Below are 11902 nucleotides of genomic sequence, written 5' to 3'. Positions count from 1 at the left end.
CCCTAAAGCCTCTGTCTTTGGGCCAATTTTGTTTAACCTGCCATGCATATTGTTGCCATCATGTAATAATGGAGGATATATGTTTGTATCTGAAGATGTTAGGTCTTGCATGCTAGGGTTAGATGAGTGGTAGTCACACCTATGGGTAATTTAATTTGTGTATGCCAGAAGGCTTCCCATAGCCTTCCTCATCTTAGGAGGTAGAGCTGTCCTCAGGGAAATTCAGACCCACCATGTAATGACTATGGTTTTAATTTTATCAGAAACACACTGTATTTTTCTGTTTTCATGCACAAAAACAAGGGTGATACGTATTTGTGCAGAGCACACTGTGGCAAGTCCGGTGTGCCACTGCTGTACTTTGTCCATGATAACCAGGGACTCCTGCAAGCTTTTGATTATGGAAATTCATAGTTATGCAAGTGATCAGTCTGCCAGGAGTTGTACACCACACGGTAAACCCCAGTTTTGCCAGAAAGGTAAAGGCACGGTCCACTCATTCAGGCCCTTAAGAATCCTAATGTAGAGGTTTAAAGGTGCCATTATAGTTCTTGCTTAAGGATCATCCCTGCTTCCAACAAAGAGTTGTAGGACTTGTCCCAGAGTAATTATATCAGATAGGAACAAAGAAGTTGAGGTGATGGGGAAAGAAATGTAATCATAGACACCCAAAGCTGCAAGTACCAATCAAATTTCATATACTTTCCAGCTTTGTGGGGCCTTCCTCCAGGCATCTCTGCATTGCTTCTGCCCACCAACCTCCACTAATTTCATGCACACAGGTGGCCACTTCAAGTGAGCTCATGAAGATATCCATTTGAGAGCATCTCTCCACACCAGCACTCTGGCTTCTAACAGGCCTTACTTAATGTGGTCATCTCTTTTCTCATCAGTGATTTCAGTCTATCGAACTAATAATATGTGTGGGCTTGGGTAATCTTGGTTGGTCCTAGGGCAGGTTTATGTGTCTTCTGTTCTACAATCATAGGTCAGTGAAATATTCCCCAGTCAAATATAATATCTACTTCTGCAATATAGTCAGATAAATAAGATACAGATGATTCATATAAAATCTGTTGAAATATTCCAGTTTTTACCCAAACTGTCACCTTAAAACCATCAAACACAGCATTCCCACATCTTCCCAACCTAAATGTAGCTCCCCTTAGGACTTCACCAACAGGTTTTGGATCACAGTATATCGGGCTCATGCCAATGACAGTTCCCAGAAAAGTCTCTCCTTCACTCCCTGTCCATTTTCCTACTTCTGTGTATATGGTCTTTGGATCCCCAACTGGGGATTAGGCCAAAAGGTGCTGGCCCTTTTGTCAGTCCGTATACTGATTAGATTGTAGGAGCATCACCCAAAGTCAGGTTTCTCATTGTCACTCTGCCTTCTAGCTTTTGTTGTTGTTGTTGTTGTTGTTACATAAATCAACCCATTTATATAGGCTAGCAGTGTTTCAAATGGTGGAGCTTCTACTGGTCGTTCAACTCCTTCAGTCTTCTGACGGCAGACTTTACTGTGAAGGCAGAAGTGGTGGTGTAGGTCCAGGCGCCACCAGCGATGGTTTGCATGCAGGAGCCACAATGCCAGATCCCCACAGCTCGTGTTTTCATCTTGGTTTTGCCGTAGGAGCAAGTGTACTTGGCGTGCTGGCTTATTTCAACCTTCTTCACCATTTTCCTGGGGGAGGCACCATAACGGGTCTCGTATTTACCCATGATTCCAACCTTCTTGGTGCGTTTAGCCAGGTTGCTGTAAACTATGCCTGAGCCCAGAGAGTTCTGCTTTCTAGCTTTTTAAATTATTCCAAACTAGAGTAAATAAAGTAGGTCTGTATAGGACTTTCAAAGTTGGGGACTAGCCAGTGATTAGATACATCGTCATATCAACATCTTCCTCCCCTCCACCATGAGATTCTTCTCAAATGGCCCATCACTTGCCAAAATGCATAACCTTAACCTAAGACATGGGCCATTCTCTAAGTGACCAGTTTTCTTCAAGAGCGTCAAGGTCATTAAAACAAAAACTGTCATAGATTTGAGGATACTGAGCAGAACAACTGAATGCAATGTGTGATTATGGATTGGATTGTGGACTCGCAAATCATATTGGCAGGAAAACTGGCAAAAATGGAGTAGGGTCTGTAAATTGGTTTTTCACATTCTATCAGTGTTATTTTCCTCATTGTGATGGCGTGTCGCATAACATGTGACCATTAGTGGAGCTGGGTGAAGGGTATATGGGAATTCTCATCCTATTTTTTTAATGCTAAGAGCCTTAATCAAGCCTTAATAAATGCCTTGTTGGGAGCTCTGTATTGTGTATTTTGAAAATGAAGTGAATGCCTTAGTCATTATAAATATGCAGAATTCTGAAGGCGGTAAGGAGTGTCTTGATGAGGCCTTGTCTCCTGGCTTTAGTATGTGCAGAGATATGTGTGACCTTCACTTATATTCGGGTGTCTGTGAGGCAAGAGATTCCCAGAGTTTGTTACCCCAAAGAGGACAGCTATGTATAAGGCATTGTTGCTGCCATTGATTGGACCAAGTGGCCAAACCTTTGTCAGTGGCCAAAGAGTCCATAAAAATGTGCAGATGGGGCCAATTGTTAGCCAAGCCATTGAATTCTAAAATGACTGCCTGAGGTTTAGCTAACTGTGCTGACCCTTGTGCCCATCTTTGATCATGAACATCTGGGTTAAGGGATGAAAAGCAAACTCCACATGTGATGATGGTGACATTCACAAAGTATACAAACTTACTTTGCTGTTTGCTCAGATTATCCTAAGCAGGTCCCCAGGTAGTCAAGGGGTCTAGGTAAGGGGTGGCCTCCTCCAGCACATGACATCTGGGAAGAAACTGAGGATGAGGGAGGAAACCATTCTGCTACAGGTGGGATATGCCAGAGGTCCCAAGTCTGGCTCCATATTCTGGCAAGGAGGCCTTGATAGTGGTGCCAAAGTGCTGCTTCCATGATGTGATCCTATTTGGGTATAAAGAATCAAAGACTCATTGTGAGAGCCTCTATTTCCAAAAAGCCCTGGGCGTGACCAGCAGTTGCTGCCCTAATAGCATGTAATGTGGGGCTAAGGAGGGCAGTGTCTTGCATCAGAAGCTAATAGGCAACTTATGGCCATCGTGGTGGTCCAGAGACTAAGAGGCGTGAAAAAAGTTGGTTAAACCTCAATAGTGAAGTACTCTCTTGGGGGTATTTAATGGAAGGTCCTGTATTGCAATTTTAACAGATTTTAGAGCCTTTTGTTAGGTTGGACTGATATGCAGCTAACAATGTAAGTGGACTTAAGTAAAATGTGTAAATGATGAATACATTACCTCCAGAACTCAAGAAGACACAAAAGATATTGGGCTTGTTTTAACACCGTAGGTGTTCGGAATCAATAGTTGTGTCTTGATAGTGTCAGGGATGAGAAGCCAATGGCTAGCCAAATAATTTTAGGAACTTAACTGAGGTAGTTGGGCGTACTGTTATGTCTAGACAATGGCCCATTTCCTTTCATTGACCTCCTTTGTGAGTGTCTGTATGTCCTGAATGTGTGTCAGATGAGTCTCCTCAGAGGAGGATGGCTTCACTGTAATGTCCATAACTGTGTCCCTAAAGAGAGATGGATGCAGTTGATCTTGCCTAGAAAGATTGATTGCACGTGATGTCAAGGCTACTGAGGTAGCTACCAAGGGTAGCCTGGTTAAGGTGTGTCATGGCCCTAGGGATGAAGGCGAACTACAACTGAGAGGCTATTGAAACAGGCACTAAACACAACATATTAGCCAAATTGGTAACAGTGAAATATTGATTAGCTGCTGCCTAGATGGTCAATCATTTCAATATTATTGGGTTTGTGAGCCTTATTGGATGGGACCAGGGCACTGAAGTTGAGGTAATTCACCAGGAGATGCCATGCATATTTTCCTAGTTTAGGAACAGGCCAAAGTTGGAAATGGAGAAGTGTGGGAGAGGGGACATTGCCTGTCCTCTAAATAGGTCTTATATAATGTGTTTCAATCCTTGAAGGCCCTTTTTAATTTATAGTGGCTCACTGTGGCAGGCACAATAATGGCCCCTACAGATGTCTACATCCTAATCCCCAGAAGGGTGAATATGCTATTTAGGTGGCAAGAGGGAATTTTGTAGCTGTGATTAAATTAAGATTTGAGCTAGAAAGATGAGCCTGGATTATCTGGATGGGCCCAATGTAATCTAATCACTAGGCCTTTATAAGAGAGGGAGGTAAGAAGTCAGTCAGGAGAGATTTGAAGCCATGGCTGCTGGCTTAGAAGGTAAAAAGGAGGGGCCATGAGTAGAGCATGTAGGCAGCCAGCAGTAGAAAAGGTAAGGAAACGATTCTCTCCTAGAGCCTCCAGAGATGATGCAGTCCTGTCCACGCATTGATTTTAGCTCAGTGAAGAACACTTAGGACTTATAATGTCCAGAAGAGATAGTAAATTTGTATTGTTTTAAGGCATGTTTGTCGTAATTTGTTACAACACTAATAGGAAACTAATATAGCTGTATTAACTGTCTTAACTGGAGGAGAAAATACATGTTTCTATTTTGCCAAGTCTTTACAAATGGCAATTTAAATTTACTACTTATTGGGTTGGAACATCTATGCCCATTATGGGATATTTTAGGGCAGTGGATGCTATGACCACGAGGAATTAAAAAGACAATACTTTTGATGGCTAAGATGTGGCATACCTTTTTGTCTTCTATTTTATGTTCAAAACTCTCCTGAAATTATATAAACTACTTTAATTTAGAAGGGACCCCAAATAGTATGAGCCCTAGCATTAAGGCTGTGAAAATTTGCCAGTTGGTACCCTCTGGCAGATGTAAAATTAAGTCAGACCTATGTTGTAAAGGTGTAAAAGCCAGTCAAAACTCTTCTTTTTGTTGTATAAACTTTTAGTAGATTTAGATTTCTAATTGGGTGAATACATGGACTTCTCTTTCAACTTTTTTGCTTCCTTCCCTCATAATCCTATTTTACCCCCCCCCCCCCTTTTTGGTGCTACTGCTCCAATTTATAAGTTTCTTCCTTTTTGAGAGTCCCAGATAAGAACTGTCAATGTTAGGGTCCTCCCCCATGTCAACAGTTGAACTAATGAGGGTTTTCTCCCCTATAACCTGGATCAGGAGCATTTTTGATGACACAAGCATAGGCAGCAACAGCAAAACTGCTATACAGTCATAGCTCTCCTACAGAAGCAGCCTTCTGTGTTGCACAGGCTCTCAGTCTTTCTTTCCCCTGAGCACTCATACAAGAGAAGCCCGTGTCTGCTTGAGACACAACTGATGGAACAGGGTAAGTCTTTCCTCTGAGCTTGGCATCAGTCATAGCGAATGCCATGAAACACAATTCAATCAGAACACACCACTAAGTCCAGGCTGAAATAGGTGACCAGGGAAACGTCGAGCAGAGCCGTAAAAGCAGCAAGATGGACGGGAGAGGCACTCGGCTCGTGCGGCAGGGTCTCCTGGGAAGTGTCGCGCAGAGCCGTAAAAGCGGCGTGATGGACGAGGGGCGGGGGCGTTCGGCCCGTGGGGCAGGGACTCCTGGGAAATGCCGCGCAGAGCCGTAAAAGCAGCGGGTGGGCGAGAGAGATTTGCGGCTCGTGAGGCAGGGACCCGGAAACGCGCGGTTTAAGAGCTGCTGGATCCACAAGGTAAGTTATCGTCCTGTCGCTCAGGGGAGGGGGTACGGGGGGAGGGCCGCCGTAACTTCGTCTGCTCGCCCCTGCGGAATCCTGAGAGTTCCGCCGAAGCTCCCAGTTGCCCGAGTTCCCACAAAAGTGGACATGATTTAGGCGCTGTTGGTGGCGGCTAGTGTTGGGTGGAACGAGGACGTGGGAGCTGGGTGGGTGAAGGGGCGCCATCTGCGAGGTGGGGAGGGGACTAATTGTGTGCTGAGCTTGGGGTGGTAGGAATATGCCGTTCGGGTAGGATTGTGCTGAGGGACGCTTCGGTGTGGTTCCGGGGAGACAGTGCTTGGGGTGCTGGGTGAATAGGCATCTACGAGGGTACAGGGTGGGATGCTGTGACTCTGAGGAGGTGTGTCCTCTGGAAGAGGAGGTTTGTGAGTGAGTGAGAGCCATAAACTGCTGACGTTCGTCTTTGATCAGTATTTCACATGTGGAGAGGCAGAAATCATTTAAAATAGATCCAAACAGGGCGCCTGGGTGGCTCAGTGGGTTAAAGCCTCTGCCTTCGGCTCGGGTCATGATCCCAGATCGAGCCCCGCGTCGGGCTCTCTGCTCTGCGGGGAGCCTGCTTTCTCCTCTCTCTTTCTCTGCCTGCCTCTCTGCCTACTTGTGGTCTCTGTCAAATAAATAAAATCTTTAAAAAAAATAAAAATAAAATAGATCCAAACAGACGTTTATTTTGACATGTATGCAAGATCCGAATTCGTTTTTAAACAAGAAAGAATATTTGAAAAGAATATTTTGCTACTGGGTGCCTATGTTTGCCAAATCTCTGAGGGAAGATGTTCACTCTCTTCTTCAGTGGATAGTTGGGGATTCGGGGGAATTGGCCCAAATTTGCCAGCTTTGGGCCAAAGTAAAACAGTAAAGTTTACCAGTCAATGTCCTGAATTGCTCAGAATTGAGGAAGGCGGCAAGTGTCAGATAGTGTTTGTGCTCATTTTCTAAAGGAAAACATTGGCTTAAAATAGAATTTAAGGCTGAATACAATTTGACATCGAGGCTGGACCAGTTTACTCTAATCAGAGATCGCTTAAAACGATTCTTTGAAGGTTTTGTTTCCATTTACTTCACTCATCATTCTTCATGTGATTATAAATAATAGGATCCAGTAGGATAGCTGGGGATAAAATTAAACTGATGGCATTATTAAAAGGATAGTTTAAGGATGTAATGGAACTAAAGATCCCCTTTCCCACTATGTGATAGACACTAATAAGAGTAGAAATAAACAACATGAAGTAAACAAGACTTACTTTAGAAGAAATATGAACACGCTAGAAAAATGTGAACCTTAAGTGGACAATTTAATTGTAGGTGGGGAGACTAAACATCAGCTATCAGTTCACAGGCCCAAAAAATAAATAAGGGTCTAAAACAGCAAGCATAAAGTCGACTTTGTGCACAAATCTTGATTTTTAACACTCTGATAGCCATCTTCTCAAGCACATGTGAAACATTCACAAAACTAATAATACATATTTCAAAGAAAAAAGTAATTTCTTTAAAGTAAAAATAAAACTATTCTTTTATCACAGTGGAGCAAAACTAGAAATTAATTTTGCAAATGACCTACACCTGGAATTTAAAAAGCTAACAAAAAACCTCATTCAAAGAAAAAATGCGAAGTGATATTGCAAATTTTAAAAGAAAATTGATAAAGCACAATATGTCAGAAACTACAATATACAATTAAAGCAATTAAATGAAATTTTTTAGCCTTAAAATTCTTTTTTTTTTTTTTTAAAGATATTATTTGACAGAGAAAGACAGAGAGGAACACAGAGAGAGAGAAGCAGGCCTTCTGCTGAGCACGGAGCCTGATGTGGGGCTCAATCCCAGGATGCTGGGATCATGACCTGAGCTGATGGCAGATGCTTAACAACTGTCCCTATAGCCTTAAATTCTTAATTCAATGAGAGAACTAAATAGTCAACTAAGAAGAAAAAAACGAACAAGTCAAAACAAGCAGAAGGAAATAAATTATAAAAGTAAATTCCAAAATTAATAAAACTTAAGAGTAATGAAAACTATATAAGTGAATAAGTAAATAAATCAAGTGCAATAAAAACCCAAGTCAAGCCACTCACTGCAAATCAAGAAAAAAATGAAAAAATGAAGAAAAATATAAAAAATGACTGGGAAAAATAACTGTGAAAGAGGGAATTTTAACAGTAGACTATTTCCACAATTCTTTATTTGAAAAAAAAAAAAAAAAAAAGATTTATTTCTTTAATTGGGGCAGGGAGGGGAGACAGAATCCCAGGCAGACCCTGTGCCGATCTGACGCGGGGCTCAGTCTCATGACCTGAGCTGAAATCAAGAATTGGAAGTTTAACCAAGTCTTAACCCAGCCACCCCTGTTTTCACAGCTCTATGTAAAATAATAAGAGTAATAGATTCCTATGAAAATACATTTATTAAAAGTGACAAGTTATAATAAAAAGGGTAAATTTATAAACAAATTTTATTAGAGGAAATGAAGAAATTTTACTCTCTCACAAAACAGCATCAGTCATAGAAAGTTTCACAGAAGAATTCTACCAAAAAGATGGAAAGTTTCAAGTTAGTAAATGGAACATGTATAACATTTGGACCCAAACCTGAAGGAAAGTGTACAAAAAAACTGGACAAATCTTAGTAATGAATATTGATTAAAAATTTTTAAATATTAGCAGAAACAAACAACATATTAAAAATAAGACCTCACTAGGTTGAATTTATCCAAAAATGCCAGGATGCCTCAGTATTTGGAATTGCCAGTATAACTAATCATAGACATAGATCTAAGGAAAAAATCATAAAATTTCTCCCCAGGCACTTGAAAAGATCTTTTACAAAATCCAACACCCTTTATTTTTGGGGGGCTTGCACTCATGACCCCACGATCAAGACCTGAGCTGAGATTAAGAGTCTGATACTTAACCAACAGAGCCACCCAGGTGCCTCTCAATGCCCATTTATAACTCAAAAAAAAAAAAAAAAAAAAATCACTGCAATAGGAATTGATGAACTAAAACAAATTTCTTCCTTAATATGTAAAACAGAAACATTTTCTTAAGTTCAGAATCATAGCAAGTATATTAACTTTTTACTGCTGACATTAGCCAATAAAATCAGCAAGAAGATAATGAGAGTTGTGTAAATTTTAAAAATGAAACTATTTGCAGAAGAAATAAAATACATCTAGAAAGCTCAGTAGTCAGTAATTTTAAAAATTACTGAATAATGAATATACAAAATTAATAGCCTTCATTTAAAAAAAGTTATGACAATAAGAAAAATCTCAACATATTTTTTAAAAAGATAAAATACTTAGGAGTAGAATGTGAAAGCTGAAAGAAGAAAATTTTATACTAGTTACCAAATAGACTTGGTCAAATGCTGTCATAAAAACGTAAGTTCTAAGTTGATATAGAACTTTAAGATAATTCCCCAAACAAGGTTTCATGCTGGAGATAAAAGCTGAATTTGCAAAAAAAAAATTTTAACAAAAGCCAGCAGATCCTGAAGATGACTGGCAGTGAAGGAGGTTTTGCTAACATATTCTAGATCCTAGATAATTGTAACATCGTAGAGTTAGAACATGAATGGACAGAAAAAGGGAATAAAGTATAAGATCTAGAAATGGACTAAAGTATATTTGGATAATGTATACAAAATATGGCATGCGAAATCACTAAGGAAAAGAGGAATTCTTTAATAAATATCATTGTGACAGTGAGATAGCCATTTAGATAAAAGATAAAATTGAGTCCATACTTTATAATATAAACCAAAACAAATTCCAGGTATGTTAAGAAATCTAAATAGAAGAAACAAAACCACACAGTTTCTAGAAGAAAAAGAGAGAATTCCTTTATAACTTGGGTATGGGTAAGGACTTCCTAGTTATTACTCAAACCAAAAGCAGTAAGCGAAGTGATTAAGAAATTTGCATTCAAAAATGTGGGGTAGGGCCACCTGCATGGCTTAGTCAAGCGTCTGCCTTCACCTCGGGTCATGATTTTGGGGTCCCGGGATTGAGCCCAGCATCCAGCTTTCCATTTAGTGGAGCATGTTGCTTTTTCCTCTCCACCCTGCGCCCCCTCCCCTTGTGTATATTTTCTTTCTCTCTCTCTCTCAAATAAACAAAATCTTAAAAAAAATATATAAGAAATGCAACTGATTTAAAAACAATGGTATTGCAAAAACATAAGCAGGACAAGACAGATAATGCATTTGGAATAATATTTGCAATTTACCTCACAGATAAAGAGCTAACTCACTAATATATAAAAAGCTTTTTAAGGTTTTATTTTTTAGTTCAAGTATAATTAACATAGTGTTTTATTAGTTTCAGGTGTTTGATACAGTTATTCAGCAATTCTGTATATTATACTCAGTGCTCCTTATAAGTGTACTCTTTTTTTTTTCTTTTAAGATTTTTATTTATTTGTTTGTCAGAGAGGGAGAGCGAGCGAGCACAGGCAGAGAGGCAGGCAGAGGCAGAGGGACAAGCAGGCTCCCTGCCGAGCAAGGAGCCTGATGTGGGACTCAATCCCAGGGCACTGGGATCATGACCTGAGCGGAAGGCAGCCACCCAGCCAACTGAGCCACCTAGGCGTCCCTATAAGTGTACTCTTAATCCCCTTCACCTGTTTGACCCATCCCTCCACACCCCCGCCCCCGGCTCTGGCAACCACCAGTTCTTTATATTTGAGTCTTTTTCTTTATCTCTTCTTTATTTCTTAAATTCATATAGCAAAGTCATGTCTTTCTCTGACTGTATTTCACTTAGCTCTATCATCCTCTGGATTTATTTGTTGCAGATGGCAAAATTTGATTCTTTTTTTTTAATGGCTGAGTAATATTCCATTATAGATATATATGCCACATCTTCTTTAGCCGTTCACCAATGGATGTTTCCATATTTTGGCTGTTGTAAATAATGCTGCAGTAAACGTAGGGGTGTGTATATCTTTTAGGATTGGTGTTGTTGTTGTCTTTGGGTAAATAGCCAGTAGTGGAATTACTGGATTATATGGTAGTTCTATTTTTAATTTTTAATTTTTTGAGGAACTTCTGTACTGTTTTCCGTAGTGACTGCATCAGTCTGCATTCCTACCAACAGTGCAGGAGGGTTCCCTCTTCCACTCTTGTTTCTGTGTGATTTTAGCTATTAAGAAAGGTATGAGGTGATACTGTAGTTTTGATTTGCATTTCTCTCATGATGAATGATGAGCATCTTCCATGTTCTGTTGGCCATCTCTATGTCTTCTTTGGATAAATGTCTGTTCATGTTTTCTGCCCTTTTTAAATGTTTTGTTGTTGTTGTTGTCTTTTTTGGTGTTGAGTTGTATAAGTTCTTTATGTGTTTTGGATATTAACCCCTTATCAGGTATATTCTTGCAAATATTTTCTTCCATTCAGTAGGTTATCTTTTAGTTTTGTTGATGGTTTCCTTCACTGTGCAAAAGCTTTTAATTTGGGTGTAGTCCAAATACTTTCATTTTGATTTTATTTCCCTTGGCAAAGGAGACATACTAGAAAAATCTATGACTGATGTTGAAGTGATTACTGCTTGTGTTGTCCAGGAATTTTATGGTTTCAGGTCTTATATTTAGGTCCCTACTCCATCTTGAGTTTAATTTTGTTTGTGGTCTAAGAAAGTGGTTCAGTTTCATTCTTTTGTATGAAGCTGTCCTGTTTTCCTAACACCATTTGTTGAAGAGACTGTCCTTTTTCCATTGTAGAGTCTTGTTTCCTTTGTCGAAGATTACTTGACCACATAATTGTGGGTTTATTTCTGGTCTCTCTATTTTGTTCCATTGATCTGTGTGTCTGCTTTTGTCCAGTACCATACTGTTTTGATGACAGCAGCTTTGTATATAACTTGAAGTCCAGAAACATGATGCCCCAGCTTTGCTTTGCTTTTTCAAAACTGCTTTGGCTATTTGGGGTCTTTGTGGTTTCTTAAAAATGTTATGAGGGCGCCTGGGTAGCTCAGTGGGTTAAGCCGCTGCCTTCAGCTCAGATCATGATCTCAGGGTCCTGGGATCGAGTCCCACATTGGGCTCTCTGCTCAGCGGATAGCCTGCTTCCCTTCCTCTCTCTCTGCCTGCCTCTCTTGTGATTTCTCTCTGTCAAATAAATAAATAAAATCTTAAAAAAAAAAAATGTTATGATTGGGGCA

At 40.0% G+C, this 11902-nt stretch overlaps 1 protein-coding gene across 1 annotated transcript; it reads right to left on the bottom strand.

Annotated features, from left to right (window-relative positions):
- Nucleotides 1-1479: 1479 nt before the first annotated feature.
- On the bottom strand, nucleotides 1480-5363 carry LOC123952624 (60S ribosomal protein L37a-like). The gene is made up of 2 exons (XM_046021870.1): nucleotides 5288-5363; nucleotides 1480-1772 (listed from the first exon to the last, which is right to left on the bottom strand). The coding sequence occupies exons 1-2, from the start codon at nucleotides 5361-5363 to the stop codon at nucleotides 1480-1482; spliced, it is 369 nt and encodes a 122-aa protein (XP_045877826.1).
- Nucleotides 5364-11902: the final 6539 nt, after the last annotated feature.

This window comes from Meles meles, chromosome 11 (assembly GCF_922984935.1).
Source record: "Meles meles chromosome 11, mMelMel3.1 paternal haplotype, whole genome shotgun sequence".
Taxonomy (NCBI): Eukaryota; Metazoa; Chordata; class Mammalia; order Carnivora; family Mustelidae; genus Meles; species Meles meles.
This window is presented reverse-complemented; position numbering and strand designations above follow the sequence as displayed.

Coding starts and splice junctions, on each gene's coding strand:
- LOC123952624 (XM_046021870.1), bottom strand. CDS start 5,363: ATGACTGATGCCAAGCTCAGAGGAAAGACTTACCCTGTTCCATCAGTT. Junction 1,773..5,287: donor AGCAGACACGGGCTTCTCTT/GTATGAGTGCTC, acceptor CTCTGGGCTCAG/GCATAGTTTACAGCAACCTG.